This window comes from Danio rerio, chromosome 15, assembly GCF_052040795.2.
Source record: "Danio rerio strain M-AB ecotype USA chromosome 15, GRCz13ab, whole genome shotgun sequence".
Classification (NCBI taxonomy): Eukaryota; Metazoa; Chordata; class Actinopteri; order Cypriniformes; family Danionidae; genus Danio; species Danio rerio.
In genome coordinates, this window is record NC_141035.1 from 40,971,915 (window position 1) to 40,994,092 (window position 22,178).

Consider the following 22,178-nt stretch of genomic DNA (forward strand, 5'->3'; position numbering starts at 1 on the left):
AACAGATATTTAAAAGTGCACAATATAATGAATTAAAAATATCTGATCGTACAGCAGGTCTGTCTTAAATCTTTTATACATACAAACAAATTTGTTAAATATAGTTAATCTACTATTTATTAAGAAAAAAATACTACTAACAACAATTTATTAATAAAAAAATAAATACTTTTACTCGACTATTAACATTTTGCTTAGATATCCAGTCCATTTAAGGGAATATAAATATAAATCCAAGTTGATTATAAGCAGCATTTTGTGCAGTCTCAATCTACTGTCGCTCTCCAGTCACCATAGCAACCACCTTCTCAGCATCAGCACCCATTTCATCAATTGCATTATTGAGCGCTTGGAGCATAACCGTGAAGGATCGGCTGACGGATCTGGCTTGTCTCGGGATGGCCAGCTCCACGAGTCTGGTGGTCGCAGTGCTGGTGTCTTTCTCAGCCTCCGCCAGCCGTCTTTTAACCTCGCTCTTGCTGACCTCAACAGAAAGAGCGCATGTGCGCAGGGCCTTCAGCTTGGCTGGATCTAGACCCCGCTGTCTTGCCAGTCGCTGTAAAGATTCGTCATCTAAACAAAGCGAGATTTGAGCTTTAACCAAAATCCGGACGCCCACTGTAGCATCCACCATTGAGGACACCAGTGGTACTGGAATAGCAGAAACACCACCAGATAATGAAGCAGCGGCCCACACCAATGCCTTAAAGGCGTCTTTCTTCTGAGTTACCAATGAGATTGAAAACGTAGGAAGCGCCAGAAGAAGAGCATGGGCTCGAATCTCCGGAAGATCTCCTCTCATGACCTCTAAAAATGTGAGAAAGTCCAGCTTCTCTAGGGCGGACGGTTGCACTAGAAACACCTTTGGCAGAGGAACACCTTCTGCTTTAAGGACATCTAAACTTGCCGCCTTTTTCGCCTCCAGTGATTTCTCGGTGTCTTTCACAGATGCTAATAATACAAAGTAAACGGTCTCTTTCTGAAGTGATCTAACTTCCTTCCATACCGCAACGCTGTTGGCGCTAGGTCTGTCGGTGGATGTGAGAATGATAGCATTGTAGCGTGTAGCTTTAAAACGCTCAATGTAATCCTCTGGTTTGAAATTAGCATCGCTAGAGATTGGTGGAAGATCCCAGAGGCGGAAATCTGGGTGTTTGGGATTGGTGAATACGGCTAGTTCTTCTGGGGCGGCAGATGGTGGATTTTGGGCTGCACCTTCATCTTCCTGGCTCAGACCTCGGAGAGAGTTGATGAAAGTGGCTTTTTCTGCATTTCTTTCCCCAGCGATGGCAATGTTGATTCTGCTGATTAGCATGTCCTCCAGTGCATCTCGAATATCGGAGATGTTGTTCTTCTCGATGGACTCTTTCAGTGTTTCCAGCAGGTTGAGACCCTTTATCACGTCAGCCATGTTGGTGGAGTTGATGAGAATGAATCTATAAATAGAGAGGATATCATATAGTGCTCAACAGCAGTTTGTGTGTATTTTGTAATTCAAATGTTTGGAGGCAGTAAGAATTATTTTATTCTTTTTTAAAGAAGTTAATTTTTTATTTAGCTAATTTAAGTCAAATCTTAGCAAATTGTATATTTATCAAATACCATAAATTCATCAAAAAAGATAATCAAAAAGTTTTTTAACTTTAATGTTAAACAAATTAATGCTAAAAATGTATCACCTTTTTTACAAAAAATATTTAAAGGTGCAGTATTTCAATTTGACACCCAGTGGTTGAACTAGGTATTGCACTCCTGGATCAAAACAGACAGAAGTGCCAACACAATCTCACGGCAATTCATAACTTTTTCATTTAGTGGCTAATTCGTATGAATTCGTATGATCTAATTTGTACAATTTAGTATGATTTGCTTATCCCCTAATGACGGTTGGGGTTAGGGGTGGGGTTAGGTGCCACGCCTCCTTTTTAAAATCGTATCATTTCGTACGACTGAAATCGTACGAATTCGCACGAATTAGCCACTAAACAGGCAAAACGTAAAATACTTAAGTTTTCTCGTGAGATCAGGCTGTTCAGGTTGCCAGATTGATGACACAAGCAGCATTGTGCCTGACTGTCAAGCCTAAAGGCTGATTTAAAACATGTTCTAAATAAAGCAATGGCACGTGATAGAAGGAATATTCTCTATATTAAAGGGAGATTTTGTTCAAACCAACACCTTACATTTATAGTTTAGAAATGGTTTTTATTTCTTGCAGCTGAACAACAGGATGAACTGTGATCTCATCAGGTACACCTCATGTGCTTTATTCAGTGTTAAATGCTAATAATGCAAGTTTGAATGCCATTTTACATGAAATGTATTGCTTTACTACTGAAAGCAGCAGGAGAGTTCATTTCAGATCTTGAAAATAAAATAAATTATTTGAAAAGAACTTTGTTAAAGAGGTTTAATATGCAATATTAGATTATAAACCTTACCTTTCGTTGGAGTGCAGTAAGTGCACTATTTTGTGCCTCTGAACGGCTGTAATTGAATTCATGTAGTGTTTCGTCTGGTGCAAACAGCCAATTTGCTTATCACTGTAAATCTCATCACATAGCATGTTGTTAGGACATGGGGTTACAATGTAACCTGCTCACCTAATGTTTATCTTTGGAATACTTATATTATTTGTTAATTAATAAACACCTCATGTGGAATTCTGAATCTGCGTTTCATTTCGTAGGCTGCTATTGTCCAACGGAGGCCACATTTTGGTCACCGACACATGCTTTGAAAGCATTTTTCACTTTTGATTTAATAAGCAGTTTTTACGCACCAAGGCAACCCGGGGTGCAGAAATATAATTGGCTAAACTGGCGATTTCCCAGAGATGGGTTGCGGCTGGAAGGGCACCTGCTGCGTAAAAACGTGCTGGATAAGTTGGCGGCTCATTCCGCTGTGGCGACCCCGGATTAATAAACGGACTAAGCCCACAAGAAAATGAATGAATGAATGAATGGAATTGGGCAGGTTGAATGGACCAAAACAAAGACAGCGTTCTGGCACACAACACACATATTCAAAGCAGAATATCTGACTTCAGCATTGTTTTTCAGATAAACAAAAATGTTCACTTGGCATGTTTCTTAAATATCTGCAAACATATTATGGTATTTTTATGCTTTAGAAGAGTCAAAAACTTACATTCAGCTCCGTGAAAAGTTTGTGTGCAGTAAGAATTGTTTTATCCTTTTTTATATTTAGCAAGCATTCTTTAATTCATCAAAAGTGATAATCAAGAATGTATTTAACTTAAACAATTTTTTTAATTAATTAATGCAAAAATTGTATCATCGTTTCCTCAAAATAATAAATGAAAAAAAAAGGTTTAATCTCCAAACTAGTATGAAGGATGAGACAGTGAAGTCTGGAGTAATTTAGCTTGAAAATTTAGCTTTGCCACCACAGAAATAATTCATAGCTTTTAAAGTATGTTCAAATAGAAAACAGGTATTTTAAACTGTAGAAATATTGCAGATTATATTGATGTTTTTACTGACTTTTCAGATCCCCAGAATGTTAAAAAATCTTCAGTATTGCAACTTTTAGCATATATTATTAAGTAAAATGTATTTTTGTTGTTGATTTTCTTTTACAGGGCAAAGATAAAATAAAACTGTTTTTAGAAATGAGGTATTAAAACTATTATGCTTAGAAATGTGTTTAAAAAAATCTTCTCTCCGTTAAACAGAAATTGGGGGGGGAAATAAACAGGGGGGGTTAATAATTCAGGGGGGGCTAATAATTCTTACTTCAACTGTATACACACACACACACACTTTTAATCAAAAAATAAATAAATATTTAATCTTAAAATGTAAATTAGTATAGAATTTTACCATTTTATTTAAGCCACTCTGACATTTTACAGCAGTCATGCAACCAACAGTAGCAAATAACTGTATTTTAAATAACTTTATTGTATTTACACAAATAAATTGTATTTAGCAACTCAGTTATGTAGTCCATAATGTTTTACAATAGTTGCATACACTGCAATAAAAAGACAAACATTTGTCCACAGCATGAACTAATTTCAACACCAACAGACCAAGCAACCAACAGCAAAGCAACGTAAATCAGCTGAAGGGAAAAAAGTGACTAAAAAGTTAATTTCCATAAATAAGCTACAATGTCCTATTAATTAGTTAATTCAATTAGGAGTACAACAATGAGAATAAACTGACAGCTTTAAAGTGGATTGTGGTTCTTTAGTCTCAGCACATACCTGTTTTCAGATCATACAGAGTGACACCAGTGTGGTGGACCACAGAAAAACGGCTGAAACACAAAACCACACAAAGACAAACAACACACTGACACTCTCACTGTGAGCTATATAAGGATTCTTTGGGATGTGTGGAACATTCTAATCCTGTTATCTAAGCCCTAATCCTCCACACACATACACACACGTCATTAGAGAGGCAGTGAGCAGGTGAACTGATTCACACACACACAAAGACATACATGAATATGATTCATATCACAGTTCGCTGTTCACAGTTTTCTGTTTAATTTGGTTTACATTGTTTAAAAAAATCCCCTATAGCATCACTTAAATATCATCATCTTAAAATACAGAGCCTTATAATCTACCCTGCATAATATTTTTAAAAAATATTCTCAAGGCCATTTATTCTAATTTCAGATTTTGTCTTTTGTTGTTGATTAATGGAAATGACGACAGCATGATCATTTTGGCTGCTGTAAAAAAAAAAAAAAAAAAAAAAAATTCCATAAATATGTACCTTTTGACTTTGATTTAAAGGTGTAGTATGAAAGATTGACACCCAGTGGTTAAACTAGGTATTGCAATCCAAAAATCAATACAGATTTTCAGAGGACTACATACAAAAGCAGGTTGCTAGATTGAAGACACCAATATGAGTGCCTGACTATGAAGCCTACACTGTGTGCTAGCAACAAACAACAACACAATATAAGGGATATGCGTTTTTGCAATGACCCAAAATTTCTATTTAGAAATGGTTTTAATTTCTCACAGCTGAACAGCAGCATACACTTCTATGAAAATGATTACCTCGGGTAGTGCTTATGCTTTATTCAGTGTTAAATGATACAAATACGAGTATGTTTATTATTTAACATGACATTTATTGCCATACTGGAAGCAGTAGCAGATAGTTCATACATAGATTAGTAGATTGAATGATGCTGTATTGGCTGCAAAAGGAGGCACTACCCCGTACTGATGAATTATTGTGGTCTGAAACCAGCCATTTCGGTTGCATAGTTTAACCCATGTGTGTATATATAAAGAATTTCAGTCACAGGCATCAGTCTCCAACAGAAAAAGATAAGCTGTGACACAACATATAACAAGCAGCATATATATATATATATATATATATATATATATATATATATATATATATATATATATATATATATATATATATATATATATATATATATATATATATATATATATATATATATATATATATATATAATCTTCAATTAAAATTATGTAAAAAATAAATAAATAAATAATAAATCGGCATTGATAGTAGGTCCCACAGTGCGTACAGCCTTATATGGCTGCAGGCACCACTGATGCATTACATAGTTTCAAACAACAAAAATGTGAATAAAAGTCACTGTGTTAAACTGTAGAGTTGAATATATATATTGAACTATGAAACCGTTCATGTTTTTATATATATATATATATATATATATATATATATATATATATATATATATACATACATATATACATATATACATATACATATATATATATATATATATATATATATATATATATATATATATATATATATATATATATATATATATATATATATATATATATGCTTGTTATATTTTGTCACAGCTTATCTTTTTCTGTTGTAGACTGAGATCTGTGTGAAATGATTGCAACACACAGAATGTCAAGTGTCAAATGAAAGAATGGAAAAGTCATTTTTAATGTTTCTCTATATTATCATTTCTAGATACACTCAAAAAACTATTTAGATTCCTGCGTTTTTGGTAAACATTTTTATTCAAATACACATATTATCAGTTTTTGCTTTTTATGAGAATCAAACTCATCATTCATCTGTTTGTACTGTATTAAAATCAATATTTCTAGTAAAAGCATGATTTATTATACGTATATACTGTATGGGAAAAGACACAATATCTTACAATTATGTATGATGTCAGCATACGTTTACATACAGCTTTTTATTTACATTTTTTTTTAACAGATAGAAAGCATATTACATGTAAGCATTTAATATTTCTAATAACTTTTGTGACAATTTTTATTTTAAATATGCATCATTTAGCGTAACTAATACATTAATGTACTAATTAAATAACTTAATCTTCTGACCTGTGCTTATTATGTACTATTCTCTTTAAAAAAAAATAAAAATCCAAATGATGTTTAACAGAGCACGGAAATTTTCCCAGCATTTCAGATAATATTTTATTTATTTGTTTTATTTCAGCTAAAATAAAAGCAGTTTTAATCTGTTTAAAAGCCATTTAAAGGTAAATATTATTAGCCCCTTTAAGCTGTTTTTTTTTTTTCAATAGTCTACAGAACAAACCATCGTTATACAATAACTTGACACATTACCCTAACTTAACCTAACTAACCTGGTTAAGCCTTTGAATTGCCCTTTACTCTGAATACTAGTGTCTTGAAAAATATCTAGTAAAATATTATTTACTGTCATCATAGCAAAGATAAAATAAATCAGTTATTAGAAATTAGTTATTAAAACTATTATGATTAGAAATGTTGAAAAAAAATATTCTTTCTTTTAAACAGAAACGGGGGAAATAAAAGGGGGGCTAATACTTATAAATGTACACAATGTTTTCTATTTGACAAACAGTATATTTGTAGCATTTTCTGTAAGATCAGTGGAGCAAAACAAAACTTTAAAATATTCTATAATAGTTTCTCTACATCATATTTAAAATAAACTGTATTTATAGCATAACTAAAAATGAAACATTACCAGACAAACTGAAATGTGCAACACAGGCTCATTGAGTCATTGTGGATATGTACTTCCATCTAAATTTTTGGAGACACATTTTAATCTGTAAAACACATTTTCATTTGTATGGATGGCTTTTCCTGTGTTACCAGTTTGCCCAGTAGCTTGCCATGTACACCAATGGACTTAGGATACGGAGCAAAGTGGGCTGTGACGACGGGATTTTAGATCGGTGAGAAACGGTTCCAGTAACCAGGTAAAACAAAAGCAAAAAAAATAAAATAAAATTATATATATATATATATATATATATATATATATATATATATATATATATATATATATATATATATATATATATATAAATAAATAAAAGTAATAGGCTCATAACATAATAACAACTGTGAAGAAGGTAAAATCACATGGCCGCCCGCAATGGCTTTTCTTTTTCTAGATAAGGTTTTGAAAACATTATTGGTTGGGTTTAAGGGGTGGATGGTTCAGTCAGTCAACAGCAAGCTGATCGGCTGCAGTGTGTCTTTCACCCTATGGTGGATTTACGTGATTAGAGGACGTGCAAGAGGAATTTGAGATCATCAAAAAGTGTACACTGCAGCCTCTGGTGGATTCGCAAAAATAAAAACTGGAGCAAACCTGGCAAGTGTACTGGAGTACATATTTTGCGCTCTCTAAAAATGTAGGGGGCTTCGTATTCACAATGAACCTGTGTTGGAAATGTAACGTGCAGCTAAAACCCCTTAAGCTTCTTGTCATTGAGGCACCTGAGAATAAAGTTCCTCCTCTGCCCCCATCTCTTTCTGATCAAACATTTCCACCTGCTCATCTCCATCCTGAGGATCTTCAGTGTCCTTCCAGTCTTTTGTTCTGTCCTTCTTGATCTCAGCGTAGTCGGTGTCCGTAGGCTCTGTCTCTGCCTCCTCAGGGGGTTTGTCCTTTAGGAGGGAGTAATCAATGCTGGCGTAGTCCACCTCTCGTGCTTCTGTCCCAAGTGCTTCATCCTCCTCTGCTCCATCTGTTGGTGTAGCAGGTGTTTTTGGGATTTCTCCATCAGGCTGTTCATGTAGAGGGGTTTGCTCAGTGGTTCCATTCTGCGCTACGTCTGTCTGCACCGTCTGATAGATAGATGACATGTTTTTTATTAGACATTCATTTTTGACAGGATATAGACTCATGAAAGCACCCAGTGTTTTGGGTTTAAAAAGAAGTGTAATAGACATCTAAACAAGATATAGCATTGTGAATGTATTATTTCATGCGTATGGCTTTAATAGGTATTTAATAGACATCTTAACATAGTTAGCTTGGCTAAAACAAGTCTAAATATGGGCTGTCAGTGTCACTTTAGGGCGTAAAAACGGGAACAAAAGGGTGTGGATCCAAGTGCAGATTTAATATTAACTTAGTGAACAAAAATCAAAAAATCAAAGTAACAAATAAACAGCTAAACAAGACTTACTGGAAACTGACGACAAGATAGACAACGACGCAGTGACAAACAGTGTTGGAATGACAGAATATATAGTCCAGGAAATCATCGGTAAACAGACACAGCTGTGATTGCAAATCAGTGTACATGAATTCTGGTGTGTGCGCGATGTATGTATGGATTTGTAGTTCTTGGGCCACTGTAGTTCGCAGGGAGTTGCAGGCGAACTACAGTGGCATCTAGTGTTCATACACAGTCATGACAGTCAGTGCAAATCTAATAGACGTCTATGAATAGCCTGCCCTGGGAATTGGTGTTTTTAGTAAGATACAGCTTTGTGAATGTTTTATTCCTTGGTTATAGACTTATACACTCTAAAAAATAACTCAAAAGGTATGTTATCACTTTATAGTTTAATACATTGTGTAACGTGAAAAATTTTAAATTGCTGATTAGAATAAAACATTTAAGTTGTCAGAATAATTTTATTAAGTTTTCACAATAGGACAATATTGATAATTACATCAACTAAAAAAAAATGTGGTTAATATAAAGGTAAATATGTCTGTCAATTAGTTTGAAACAACATTTAACTTGTAGCAACCCAAAGAAATTGAGTTGATAACTCAATTTTTCCACACAAATGGAGTTCTGAATTTCAAAGGTCCTCCCCCACTGAACAAGCAAGAAAGTTTGGACAAGTTTTAGGCACGCTGTTTGACACAAAGGACATTTTAAAGTGAAATATCTGAATTTTTTTAAATTTCCAAATCAATTTTCTCCATTCCAATAGAGCAGGGGTGTCAAACTCAATTCCTGGTGGGCCGAAGCTCTGTTTAGTTCCAACCCTGCTCCAACACACTTACCTGTGGGTTTCAAACAAGCCTGAAGGACTCAATTAGATTGATCAGGTGTGTTTAATTAGGGTTGGAACTAAACTGTGCAGAGCTGAGGCCCTTTAGGAACTGAGTTTGACACCTGTGCACTAGAGTGTTGGCTACTCCTGGTGAATACATTTAATGTTAGCTGTGCTTTTTTTTTCCCTTTTTTCTTGCTTTACAAGAATACACAAGAATTTGAGGAGGACCTTGAAAGGCAAGTGATGACAATTTCCTTAATTGGTGATCAGTCTACTTTGCAATTGAACCACAAGACGGAAACCATCATGGTTGAGAGAATGATAATCCTAAATAGAATGGATATCTCAAGGTGCTGTGCTCTGCTGATGAGCATAATATACACTCTGAATTGAAGCTACCTCAAGGAACTTAAGTAAACTTGTGAAGTTTTTCGAATGTGATGGATTGAAGCCGAATGCAAATGTATTGCACCTTAATAAATTTATTTTCTAAAGTCTCTATTAATTTCAGAGTAGATTTTACTCTTTATGTCGCACTTCATGTTCTTTTGTATCTTTAAGGCCACAAACTAATATTTTTTGCTATTTTTATACATTTTTTATGGGACGGTACACATTTATTTTTTTTTTAAATACTGTGGTTTAAAATAAATTTAAAAAAATACTGGAAATACAAAAATGTTGTTGTTAAATGTATTTCTTACAAGCAACTAAATGAACAGTAAATTTGAAAATATACAAAAAAGTAACAATTTCAGCTACTTAATTTATTAGAGGTTCTTAACTTGAAAACTTGCATGCAAAATTAAGGTTATTAAGTACATAACACTGAATTTATTTAAAATTTTAATTGAAAATTAGTTTTTTTAATAGTATTTTTTTGAGTACTCAACTTTAAAAATGGAGTTTATGCTATGTGATTGAAGAGAAAAAAGGTCATTTGGCTATTATGTTTGTTAGATATTGTTGTTGGAACTTGAACATATTGATGCAAACTGTTGCGTAATTTTACTATTTATTTATTTTTTTGGTCTAAACAATAATTTTTTAGAGTGTAGTCTTAAATGAGCTTTTATTAATTTTAATTTCTTCAAAGCAAATTTTGGAAATTCTGTTTAAGCCTTGAAAACTTTGGAAGTTGTGGGTGTGTAGGATGATCAGTCTTTTTACATGATCAATTTCTGATGAATGAAGTGGTTTGCTCAGTGCTTTCAATCGGTGCTTTTTCTCCAGATTTTTTTTATTAGCTTTATGTTCATTTTTGACAGGAGAGTCTCATGAAAGAACCCAGTGTTTTTGTGTTTGTTTAGATGTCTATTAGACTTCATTTATTCACTGCTTGGCTAAAAGAAGTCTAAAAATTGTCTGTCAGCGAAAATTATTATTAGACATCTAAGAATAGCCTGCAAACTGGTTTTTCATTAGATGCAGCTTTGTGAATGTTTTATTTCACGCAAATAGTTTTTAATGTGCTTTTAATAATTTTATTCTTTTCAAAGCCACTTTCAGAAATGCGATTTAAGCTTCGAAACCTTCGGATGATGTTGGGTGTGTTGAATAATGTAACGAAGTGGCTGACACAGAGAGATCCATTTGCAGTATATTTATTAAACAGAGTTTAATAACAATAAGCACACAGATGTTATGCGTGTGCGAACTCACATTAAACACAGTAGTATCAAGTCAAAGGGCTGGCGGCAGGCAAACACTGGGTGAGTATGCAGGCATGGGTCAGAGGCTGGCGGCATGTATTAGAGTCAATAAACAGGCTAGGGTTCAAGGCAGGCGGCAGGCAAGACAAGGTCGATAAACAGTCCAAGGTAAGCAAAGGGAAAGCAGGCAAGGATGTGAAATGCTCAGTAGTGTTAGCCGGGGCAGAACAAGACTTTGCACTGAAGCTGTGTATGTGTGTGTGTGTGTGTGTGTGCTGCTTATATGTGTGAGCCAGGTGATTGAGAGATGTGCTGCAGGTGTGTGTGCCAATCAGTCAGTGGGGATGACGTAATGTTAATAGTCCGGTGATGATGACCTCTGCTGGCCAGCGAGGGGAATGACTGAGACCGAGTCGGTGACAGGTAATCTTTTTTTTTCCGCTTGATTAATTATTTTGACATGATTAATTATTTTATTTGAAGATACTTAATTTAGTTACGTTAGATATCCTCAAATATTTGTTAAACAAATTTATTACAAACAAAAAAGAGTATGCTAAAACTGGAAAACTGAATAAAGTGTGCGTGAATTGATCAGAAATAAAGAAAATCAATTATAATTTCTTTAGTCAATGCATTAGTAGCCTTTTCATGAGGTGTGTTTAATTGATCTGATACTTTTTTTTACTTTTTTAGTTATTTTTCAATATTTTTTGGAGGCTACAGTACAGTATGACAGTAGCACTAGTTTTCACTGTATTTGATTAAAAGATTAGAGAAATCCAATACCCATCCATACATCAGAAAAGTGGTCGACAAAAGAAACACATTTAAATAGGTGTAAACAGTAACCTGACTCATTTGACTCATTGTTGACTATCTTATTATCATCTTTTTTTAAATATGTAGACTAGAGATCTTGTTATAAATGATGTATCTGTACATTACATTACTTTGTAAAAAATAATTTGCCTTCATAATTTATCAAACATCCTAACTTTCTCTTCCACACGAAACTACTTCACTTCTGGTCACATTGAATGCCTTTTGGGCGGGTTATGAGTGCGTGTCTCATTTTTAACCTATATTTCAACTAGCCAATCAGTTCCCAAAGTATGAAATCACTATAAATATATCACTATGAATATAAAGTACAAATACACCACCATACTTTACATTTCTTTTCTAGTTTCAGTACAGTTTCAAGTGGATGTGCATCACTATAGAGGAAAAAAGGACAATCTTTACTTCCATTTTATGCCGACTTCAACCAAAGAGACTTCAATCTTGACCCCCACTTTAATACATCTGCTATCATTACTTGGCAAACTGCTGATTGGCTGCAAGTGTATTTTAGGACTCTTTCCGACACTGTGGTCAAATGCATTTTTCCATCACCTTTAAAATATTATAAGGAGGACTTCAACAAAAGTTATTTGTAGATTAAGTACCTATGATAACAGACATGGGACAACTGTAGCATGAAAAGAAACAGGAACTAAATACAGGAAGTGAAAACATAAATACAACCTGAACAGATGCGCTTTGCGCCCTGAGAGTTAAAACCAACGATATGAGTTTAGTACAAAGTGAGAATAAATAAACTGTGACCATTATCAGATTATAATAGTTATCTAATGTAATGCAATACTCCATAGTAGCAATTTGACAATGATTGTTCATGGTAATTTCAGCTTTAAAAGCCTTTGCCTTACCTCCAGATTAATTTCAGCATCTGGATTTGCTGTCGGGACCTTTTGTTTCTTGCCTCTGTTAGGAAAGAATAAGTGTCAAGTGGATTTAAGTTGAAGCGCACAGTGTAAAATGCACTAAATGCTTTAATTTAAGTGTAATTGTGTGCTTACCTGTGGCAGCACACCCAACAGCACAATATCACAGAGAAGATTAATGCTGAAAATGCCATTCCTGCTACAAATGTGAAGATATTTGGGATGCTCAACAGGAAATCTAGCACACCTTCAATTTAAAAACACAGAACGTCAATAAAAACATATATAGGAAATAAAATTTCTTCTGAGGTGAGAATAGCATGTTCCTAAAACATTTATTTGTCCTGGAAAAAAAGTTAATAGCTAATATTTCACAATAAATGACAAATAAAGTAGTTTAATTAGAATGTCATTTAATCCTTAAACCTGAGAAGTAACCCTCTTCCTAAATGAGAACAATGTTGAAATGTAAATTCAGCAATATGGTGAAATCATCTTCAAATAAAAGTACACAGTGTCAAAAGAAAATAAGATTTCAGAATTACCTGCACGTGTATTATTTCTTCCCATGTCATGTTCTGTATAAAGATATGAATGTTTTTAGAATTTGTAATGTTTAAAAAAAAATTACTGAGAATTTATGACAGCTTGTAAGCATGCAGCACACTTCCCTAAATGGAGGGTCTGTTTGTCAATTCAGTATTTCATCAGTTGCTGACACATAGTTTCCGTCATATGTACTGTTGCACTTTTGTTGCAATTGAAGGCTATAAACAGTTCTCATGGCACATTTTACATTTACACTTTTGTGCAAAGCAACTTACAAATAAGGGAATAATTTTTCTGACTGCTATTAGACGAGTGCAAGCTTCAGTAGAGAGTTTGGTACTTATGAAAATGATGCATTTTTAGGTGCCCTTTGAATGTTACTAGGAATAGAAAATGGAGGCTCATTATGGATATGTACCCCTGTATACATTTCTGGATAGAATAAATTGTGTCTGAGGAGTTATGTTTTTTGTGGTTTTTCGTTTTCGTGAACCCACCAGAGGCCGCAATGTAAGCTTTTTCAGATCTTAAATTTCTCTTGCGTGTGCCATTCGCACCTGCTGTTCTCACATAAATCCACCAGAGGCTGCTGTCAACTGACTGACTGACTGACCGACTGACCTAAACCCAACCGATAGTGTTTTCAAACGCAATGATTGACCCATTCACCCCTTTCCTAAACCCAACTAACAGTGTTTTCAAAGGAAATCCAGAAAAAGAAAAACCTTCGCAGCAGTCTGATTTTTACCATATTTTCAGATTTTACCACATTCTCACCCTGTCATTTACTTATTTGTTTTATTTTTGCCTTTTGTTTTACCCGATTTCTGGAATCTTTCTTTGCCAGCTTTGAACCCTTTTGTCGTGGTCAACTCCACTCTGTGTCACAAGTCCACTGACATATGTGGTGAGCTACTGGCAAACTGGTATCTACATGGAGGTAAGCAGTCAGCTGGTAGCGTGAAAAGAAACAAAAGCTGTCGGCGGCGTCATACCGCCTCATACCATTCGTATTAAAGAAAAAATGCAGCCATACGTAGCTCTGGCTACATTATTCATGTTCTCCAGAAACGTATAGGGGTGTATGTTTTCACAATGAGCCTATGTTGAAAATACTACTTACCAGTGATGTCGACCGTGATGGATGCATTCAGAGTCTTTTTCATGTACGTCATCTCACAGGCATAAATCCCAGCATGCTCCTTTGTCACGTTATCAATGATGAGATTTGCTGCAGATGCTTGGTTCTTGAGTTTATCTGCATCTCCATTGAAACTCCATACAGGATTAGATGATGCTTGTATGTGATTCTTAAAACTGCAGGTAAGATTGAGAGTGTCCCCTTTCTTCAGTCTGTTTTCACCCAAAATTTTGACCTCTGAAAATGATTATATTATTTTAGTTTATTTTATAAACAATCATGGTTCAGAGTACAAATACAGATCCAAAGAAATGCATCTAACCAGAATTGGAAAAAAAGTATACATGTATAATAAAAGTATATGCATTTTTTATTTTTGACATGTAGGGCAAGTTAAAGGAACACCACACCTTTTTTTTAAGTTAAACAGCTGACTTGAACCATTTTTTAATTTATTCAGCCGATTTCTTGTTCTGGCTTTTAGCTTAGCTTAGCATAGTGAACTAAATTGGATTTGAACATTTGAACATTGTATTTTGTTTAAAAACAATTATTCGGTAGTTACATTGTGTAATAAGACTAACATAAAATAATTTTAAAAACTATTTTGCTCTGCTAATTTTGCTAGAAACTAATGTATACTCTCATTCTGGTGCAACTGTAGATTCTTCCTGGAAAACAGGATGTCCATTATACACTGAGGTACTTTAATAGCTTGGTAATATAAAGGTAATATATGACCAATTACTATAACAGTGCAAATGGCATCAATAATTGTGCAAGGAAAATATAAAAGCAATCAAGTTGATTTTGACGCCATATTGACTCAGTATGGAAGAAATACATAATACATAATAACAGTTCTACTTTATACATTTATCTATACATAATAATGGTTCTACACTTTGATCATTTAGAAATACTTGATAGATACTTTAAGAATCTTAAAATAATAATTTCAGTAATACTATGCTCTTCTTGATTTTTTTTTATGTAATGGCCCAAACAAAAGCTATTACAGTACATTTAACACAAACATAGATGCAGAAAATATCAGCCTGATCTCACGAGAAAACGTAAGTATTTTATGTTTTGCCGGTTTAGTGGCTAATTCGTACGAATTCGTACGAGTTCAGTCGTACGAAATGGTACGATTTTAAAAAGGAGGCGTGGCACCTAACCCCACCCCTAACCCCAACCGTCATTGGGGGATAAACAAATCGTACTAAATAGTACGAATTAGATTGTTGGAATTCATACGAATTAGCCACTAAATGAAAAAGTAACGAATTGCCGTGGGATTGTGTTGGAAAATACATGTTAGATTTGCTAATGTAAGGTGTGATATGAAATATGGAAATAAAAGCATTAGTGCCAAGAGAAAGATGTCTAGAAGTCAAGTGTGAGTGTGAAGTCTAATGCTGCTAAACTGAGATGATAGTTTTCTCTGTTTTTTTAAATTAAAAAAAATAAAATAAACAATTCTGTCTTTACCAAGACCCGGTCTTTATCCTGTACCCGCTTCATTTTGTTTACCAAAATATAAGTCCTATTGACAGACTTTAAAATGGAACGATGAAGTCAACAAGTTGTATTTATTCACACAATTTATCAATTTTTATTTGCACAATACATAGTAAAACTTTTAAAATATACTTCTAAAGCTGTTATTGAAAATGCATTTATTTTATACACGCAAATCTTAGATAGAATTAAAAGTGTGTAAATATGAAGAGAAGACGAATTAAAAAAAAAAGATTGCAAACACTCAGTTTTCAATTTCTTCTAAAACCCATTATTTAGCCGTATGCTTTCACCTAATTTTAAGCCAACACACAAAGGTGAGATAAAACTTAAGTTGTATAAATATAAAGAGAGGGCAAATTAAAAAAAAAAATGTTTATATAAAACCATATGACTTTAATCCAATTTATATATATATATATATATATATATATATATATATATATATATATATATATATATATATATATATATATATATATATATATATATATAATTCATTAATGATGGCCTTTCTTGGTCCTGAAAAAGCTCCAGCAGCAACTTCAGCGGATGTGTTTCAAACACCATGTCTTTGCTGGGAAAAGAATATATTGAGGGAAAAGTCAGAATTATAGCAGTCTCACTTATACCAAACAGCATTTGCATGCTGTTATCACTCAGAACACTTCCATGTGTGAATAAAATGTTGAATGTTCTGCACATTTGAACAAGTTCAGTTATGAAAATAGGTGATACCTTTCCCAAGACTGAAGCTTAATATTCATGCTAAAATGCTGTAATCATTTTGATGTCTGCACCTAATTTTTAAGCTGCTTTTACCTTTAATATTTGTGTCTGTGTGCAGCAAATCTTTCAACTGTTAATAATAGGTTGTACATTACTACATTTTATGTAGTAAGTCCATGGCATTCTAAGGCTATCAACATTTCAAATTGTAGAATATGGAAATCTACTCACCAGTGATGTTAATCGTAATGGATGCATTCAGAGTCTTGTTCATATATGTCATCTCACAGACATAAATCCCAGCATGCTTCTTTCCCACATTGGCAATCATGAGAGTTCCTGCAGATGTTTGTGTATTCAGGTTGTCTGTGTTTCCATTGAAACGCCATACAGGATTAGATGCTGGTGGGTGACTTCTATCAGTGCAGGTCAGATTGAGAGTGTCTCCTGCCATCAGTGTGTTTTCACCCACAATTTGAAGAGCCTGGACATCTGAAAAAGATTAGTTTATTTTAGATTTAATCTATTGTCATTGGGTGGAGTACAAAAACCAGAGGCAAAGAAACGCATCTAACCAGTAGTGGAAAAACAAATCTATAAATAAATCTAAAATATAAAACCTGTAAATGCTTTTTGATTTTTGACATGTAAGGGGAAGTAAAATGAACTTTTCTTTTTGAAAAAGGCTACAAGTCTCCTTGAGTTAAACAGTTAAAGTACGCATTTAGAGTCAAAGCAATGCATCTAAGCAGAGGTGTAATACAAAGAGGTATATAAATAAATATAAAATAAAAAATCTGTATATGTAGTTTGATTAATGACATATAGGACAAAATTAGGAGGTAAAAGGTCAGAAACCAGCTTAATACAAATTACTATAAATACACTTGGCCATGATGAAGAGACCTGACCTGGGCATGATCTTCACCAAACTCCACTGCTGGACTCTTACAGATTTAATAAAAACATTTGCATTTTACAATAAGGCATAATATTACATTAATGTTAATGCATGGACATTTTATTGAAATAAAAACAGCAGCAGGATTAGTTTTGGCACATTAATATTACAAATAAATACTATTAGCTCTAATCTCTGATCGTCACAGAGATATTTGATAAATAGAATATCAAATTAATCAAATATAATAATAACAGATAATGTCAGTATGCTGTGCTCTTCTGAAAATAACATATTGTTTTGTTTATAATAGCATCTTGTTTCATTATTGTAGTTAAAAATGTAAACTTGTAAACTCACACTTGACTTCTAGGTTGTTGTTGGTACTGATCTTTTTGTTTCCGTATCTCACGTCACATCCTACAGTGCCATCATGTTGGTCAGACGTTGGGATTAAGGTCAGATATGAGTAGTAAACATGTTCTGAGGGGACCTGAGTGATTTTGTTATTGTCTAGTTTTATGTCGTTTTCCTCTTTTGTCTTGATCCACCATGTTATAACAGGAGGAGTTTCAGGACAAGGAAAAGGAGCTGAACATGTCAGATTGACCTCCACTTTTTCACTGAGAGGAGGAACAACCAGCGTAGGCTTGTCTGCAGAGAGAGGTACACATCATAAGAGACATGGCTGATTACTACAGTCTAAAAAATTACAATGAACCCTTTTTCGTTTTTCTGGGTTTCTCAGTAGCAGAAGTCATCATAGTTGGTAAACTTGGAGCACAGTGAATGGGACAGTACAAGAAATAATTTTACAATTCTATTTGTTGAAATAATAATAATTTAAAAAAATCCAAGATTGTGTTATTAGGACTTTCAGAAAAAGTAAAACAATAGTGTGAGACTAAAAACAGCAGCCTTAAGACAGAACAACATAAAATATACTGTCCTGTCCATAGGCACTGTGTTAATAGAAACACATCGAACAAGTGGCAATTAGTTTTTTTGTAATTTGATGCTAAGATGATATAATACATTAAACAATAGATATAAATGTACATACATTTTTTTAAAATCTAAATATTAAATACATTTAAAGATTTAAGATGCTGATGACTTTTAAACGCATCATAATAGTCTTGTGAAAAGGGTCCATTTTCAATATAGATTTAAATCCTAAATTAAATGTTTCATAGGCATAACAGTGTTAAAAGCATAACCACATGTTAAATTTTCTTTGCATGAAACATAGTGTCCTTTGCTGAGAGTATGAAGGCATATAACATTTGAATTGTGCAGCTTAATCTTAAAAATGGAAAAAGTATATCATCACTACAGCAAGGTCTTTTAAACTCAACAACTAAGCAAGGCTTACCTTTAATGCTGATTTTAACAGTGGCATTAAAGGTGTATTGCTGTTTAGCTTCAATTCTGAATGTGTATTCCTTTTCATTTTCTTTTATGTCTTTAATGATGATGCTGCAGTTGTTTTTGCTCAGATCAGGTTCGAGCATCTTAATCTGTCCTAATTCATTTTTTTTCAGTTTATTTTTTTCCACGTTATTCTGGAAAATTAAGTTACATTTATCCTTGGCAACACACGATTGCCAAATAACCCTTTGAATAGGATTTTCGGCAACTGGATAAGTGAAGGTACATGAAATATGAGCACACAATCCTTTAACTGCAGTTACTTCTCTTGGACTGAAGGAGATGTTCCAGCCATTGTCTGCGTTTTCTTGAAAAAAAAAAAAAACCAGAAGAATATGCTTTTAAAACCTCACCTGAAGTCAAGAATATTCAGATCTTAAATTAGTAGTTTACTGTCAGCGCTCATGTGCAAGAATAAATCTACATAAGAAGTGTAAAAGTTTCATTTATTTATCACAAAATTAAAGTAAAATAAAATGTAACTGTAAAACATGTAACACGTACCTTCACACAAAACATTGAACACCAACATAAAGATGATTGTACAGAGTGATATAATCTTCATTTTTAAAGTCTTCCACAGTGCTGCACAGAAAAAAGGGGCAAAAAAAAAGAATTTTTGCTGCTCAAATTTTGTATTTAATATGAATTGAACCAACACAAGTAGTTTTTCATGTTTAATCCATTTAACCCTTGTAAATTGTTCAAATTTGCTACCCTTTTGTTATGTTGGTGGCTGTTTTTGCCCCATTGACTTTCACTATAACAACATTTTTGGAATGCAAAGCCATGACACCAAATACTCATGCATTATTGATTGTTGCTAGTTTTTCCTGTTGGGGAAAGGTCAAATGTGTTATTCTTACTGTTGATCATCAGTTGCATTGCAAAAAGTTTTATGTGGAGTATAGCATGTGTAACCCTTTAGGTAGGCTCTTTTATATGGAGTTCTATTGAGAAAAACAGCAGATTATAGTGTGCGTGAATAAATACAATTACAATATTTATGTCACGATAACCAGCGATCGTTCTCCAGAGATTGCTGGCTCTCACACAATAACCATGGACTTCACTTCCGCCTTTTCCTGGACTACATATTCAGACATGCACTTCGCCCAGACAACCATGCTCACTCATCTAGACTGATTACACTCACAACACCTGAGGACTATCAGAGACTGATTGCATTCACTACATAAGCTACTCATTCACCCTTTCAGTTTGCCGAGTCTTGTTTATCTTAGATGACATTACAACGTGTTTTCCCTGTCTTGTTTCCCGTGTTTCGACCCAGCCTTGTTAGGCTGGCTTGTGTAGCAAGCCAGACTATTGTTATCCTATTTTTCTTCTGAGACTAAAAATTAAACTCTATCTCCCCCTAAAGCTTTCAAGCTATGACCACCAAACTCACAACAGACCTCCAAACTGGTCTGACTCGGGTTGCTATATCTTTTCCGACTGATCGGTTTTCCAAAAACCGTTGCGGGACAGACGGAAAAATCCCATTGACTTAACATTAGACCAAACTTTGTGACCTCATAACTCTGCATCAGACTGTCCTACAGACTTCTAACTGGGCTCATTTAACTCAGACTACCTAACTGCCAATAACTGATGAGCTTTTAACTTTCTGGCCACACCCTAGCAACCACTTTTGGGACCCTAGAAACTGTCCCATAGACTTCCACTGCAAAAGACTCTCATTCACTTTACATTGGATCAAACTTTCTAAGCTCATAACTCTACATAAGACTGTCGCACAGACTTCTAACTGGGCTCATTTAACTCAGACTACCAAACAACCAATAACTGATGAGCTTTTAACTTTCTAGCCACACCCCTAACAACCAGATATGGCATCTATCTATCTATCTATCTATCTATCTATCTATCTATCTATCTATCTATCTATCTATCTATCTATCTATCTATCTATCTATCTATCATCTATCTATCTATCTATCTATCTATCTATCTATCTATCTATCTATCTATCTATCTATCTATCTATCATGCTAGTAACATGCTAGAATCATGCTAACAACATGCTAATTCATGCTAGAATCATGCTAGTAATGTGCTAATTCATGCTAGAATCATGCTAGTTACATGCTAATTTATGTTAGAATCATGCTAATAACATGCTAATTCATGCTAGAATCATGCTAGTAACATGCTAATTCATGCTAGAATCATGCTAGTAACATGCTAATTCATGCTAGAATCATGCTAGTAACATGCTAATTTATACTAGAATCATGCTACTAACATGCTAATGTATGCTAGAATCATGCTAGTAACATGGTTATCTATCTATCTATCTATCTATCTATCTATCTATCTGTCTGTCTGTCTGTCTGTCTATCTATCTTTTCATACTTTTTAAAACTGTTTAAACTAAATAAACTATTACCATCAGGCGTTCACAAGCCAGCCTCAAAGTTTGTCCTCAAACTTTAAGAATCTAGTTTATCCTTGTTCTCCTGTTTAGCCGCCTGCCTTACGACCTCTTGCCTGTTTACTGAATACGATTCTGGACTGCCTGTATATACCCGTTTGCACCTGTATTGACCATTGCTTGCCTGACATCGATTAAACCTGCATATTGGATCTAAACCCAGTTGTGTGTGTCATCCCCCGTCATCACAATTTACCAAGTTCTGAGAGCTGAGCTGCTTATTTTGATTTTCTCAAACATAACACACAGACGCTCCAAAGCATTTTTCTATAATATGTGTTAAAATACAGTTTGTCACCAAAAATGATTCCATTTGCAGAAACACACAGCAAGTTGTGACAAAAGTAAGACTCAAAATCACCCCAGAGTGGATAAAAACATCCCCAACAGCACACAAGGTTTAGGTTTGTAAAAACAATTAGGTTTACTTTATCGATTTGTGTTGGGACAACATGAAGGAGTCATATGGAAACTTTCACAGTAAACATTGCATGAAATTTGTATAAAAACATGCAAAGATTATTTTAAAAACAATTCTTCAATATTTAGTTTTCTTTGTTTGTGTGTATCGGCATACATGTAAAAAAAATATTAAAATATATAGTTTTTAAATTTATATTTAAAAGTGTCCTTACCGCTTTAGTCAGACCCTTCACAGTTTCTCGGAAACTTTATTGTGAGATCTGCAGATGCCACACACATGTATGAACAACACACATCCTTCCTCAACTGGAGAACTTCCTCTTTCAGCTGACTTGAACA

The 22,178-nt window shown here is 34.0% G+C and overlaps 2 protein-coding genes and 1 long non-coding RNA gene across 6 annotated transcripts in view; 1 reads left to right on the top strand and 2 right to left on the bottom strand.

The window, feature by feature from the left end:
• Positions 1-246: 246 nt before the first annotated feature.
• On the bottom strand, positions 247-4,275 carry irgq2 (immunity-related GTPase family, q2). The gene is given in 2 exon segments (NM_001044810.2): positions 247-1,436; positions 4,235-4,275. A coding segment is annotated over 1 exon segment (1,140 nt). The 5' UTR covers positions 1,412-1,436; positions 4,235-4,275; the 3' UTR covers positions 247-271.
• Positions 4,276-7,409: 3,134 nt separating this feature from the next.
• On the bottom strand, positions 7,410-22,094 carry si:dkey-24p1.7. 3 transcript variants are annotated; one of them, XM_087284504.1, is made up of 10 exons: positions 22,052-22,094; positions 19,463-19,543; positions 18,903-19,265; positions 17,888-18,181; positions 16,858-17,118; positions 14,356-14,610; positions 13,229-13,261; positions 12,819-12,930; positions 12,669-12,723; positions 7,410-8,128 (listed from the first exon to the last, which is right to left on the bottom strand). In XM_087284504.1, exons 2-10 carry the CDS (start codon positions 19,521-19,523, stop codon positions 7,766-7,768), a joined length of 1,797 nt encoding a protein of 598 aa, XP_087140630.1. In that variant the 5' UTR covers positions 19,524-19,543; positions 22,052-22,094; the 3' UTR covers positions 7,410-7,765. The 3 variants fall into 3 exon arrangements, with proteins under 3 accessions (XP_087140630.1, XP_087140629.1, XP_087140631.1); XM_087284503.1 differs by lacking the exon at positions 13,229-13,261 and having other exon boundaries at positions 7,446-8,128; XM_087284505.1 differs by lacking the exons at positions 7,410-8,128; positions 12,669-12,723; positions 12,819-12,930; positions 13,229-13,261; positions 14,356-14,610 and adding an exon at positions 16,386-16,474.
• Positions 11,033-22,178, top strand: part of LOC147840683 (uncharacterized) — a 38,902-nt gene continuing 27,756 nt past the window's right edge. For both annotated transcript variants that reach the window (XR_015509777.1, XR_015509778.1), the window contains exons 1-3: positions 11,033-11,376; positions 14,415-14,555; positions 18,092-18,193. This is a non-coding gene — a long non-coding RNA (uncharacterized LOC147840683). The remainder of the gene's footprint in view (positions 11,377-14,414; positions 14,556-18,091; positions 18,194-22,178) is intronic.

Bases quoted from the DNA above. Each gene is read 5' to 3' on its own strand.
- si:dkey-24p1.7 (XM_087284504.1), bottom strand. From the start codon at position 19,523: ATGAAGATTATATCACTCTGTACAATCATCTTTATGTTGGTGTTCAAT. The intron at 18,182-18,902 runs GTAAGCCTTGCT...CTCTCTCTGCAG, and splicing joins TGTTAAAATCAGCATTAAAG to ACAAGCCTACGCTGGTTGTT. The intron at 8,129-12,668 runs GTAAGGCAAAGG...TCTATCTATCAG, and splicing joins ATGCTGAAATTAATCTGGAG to ACGGTGCAGACAGACGTAGC.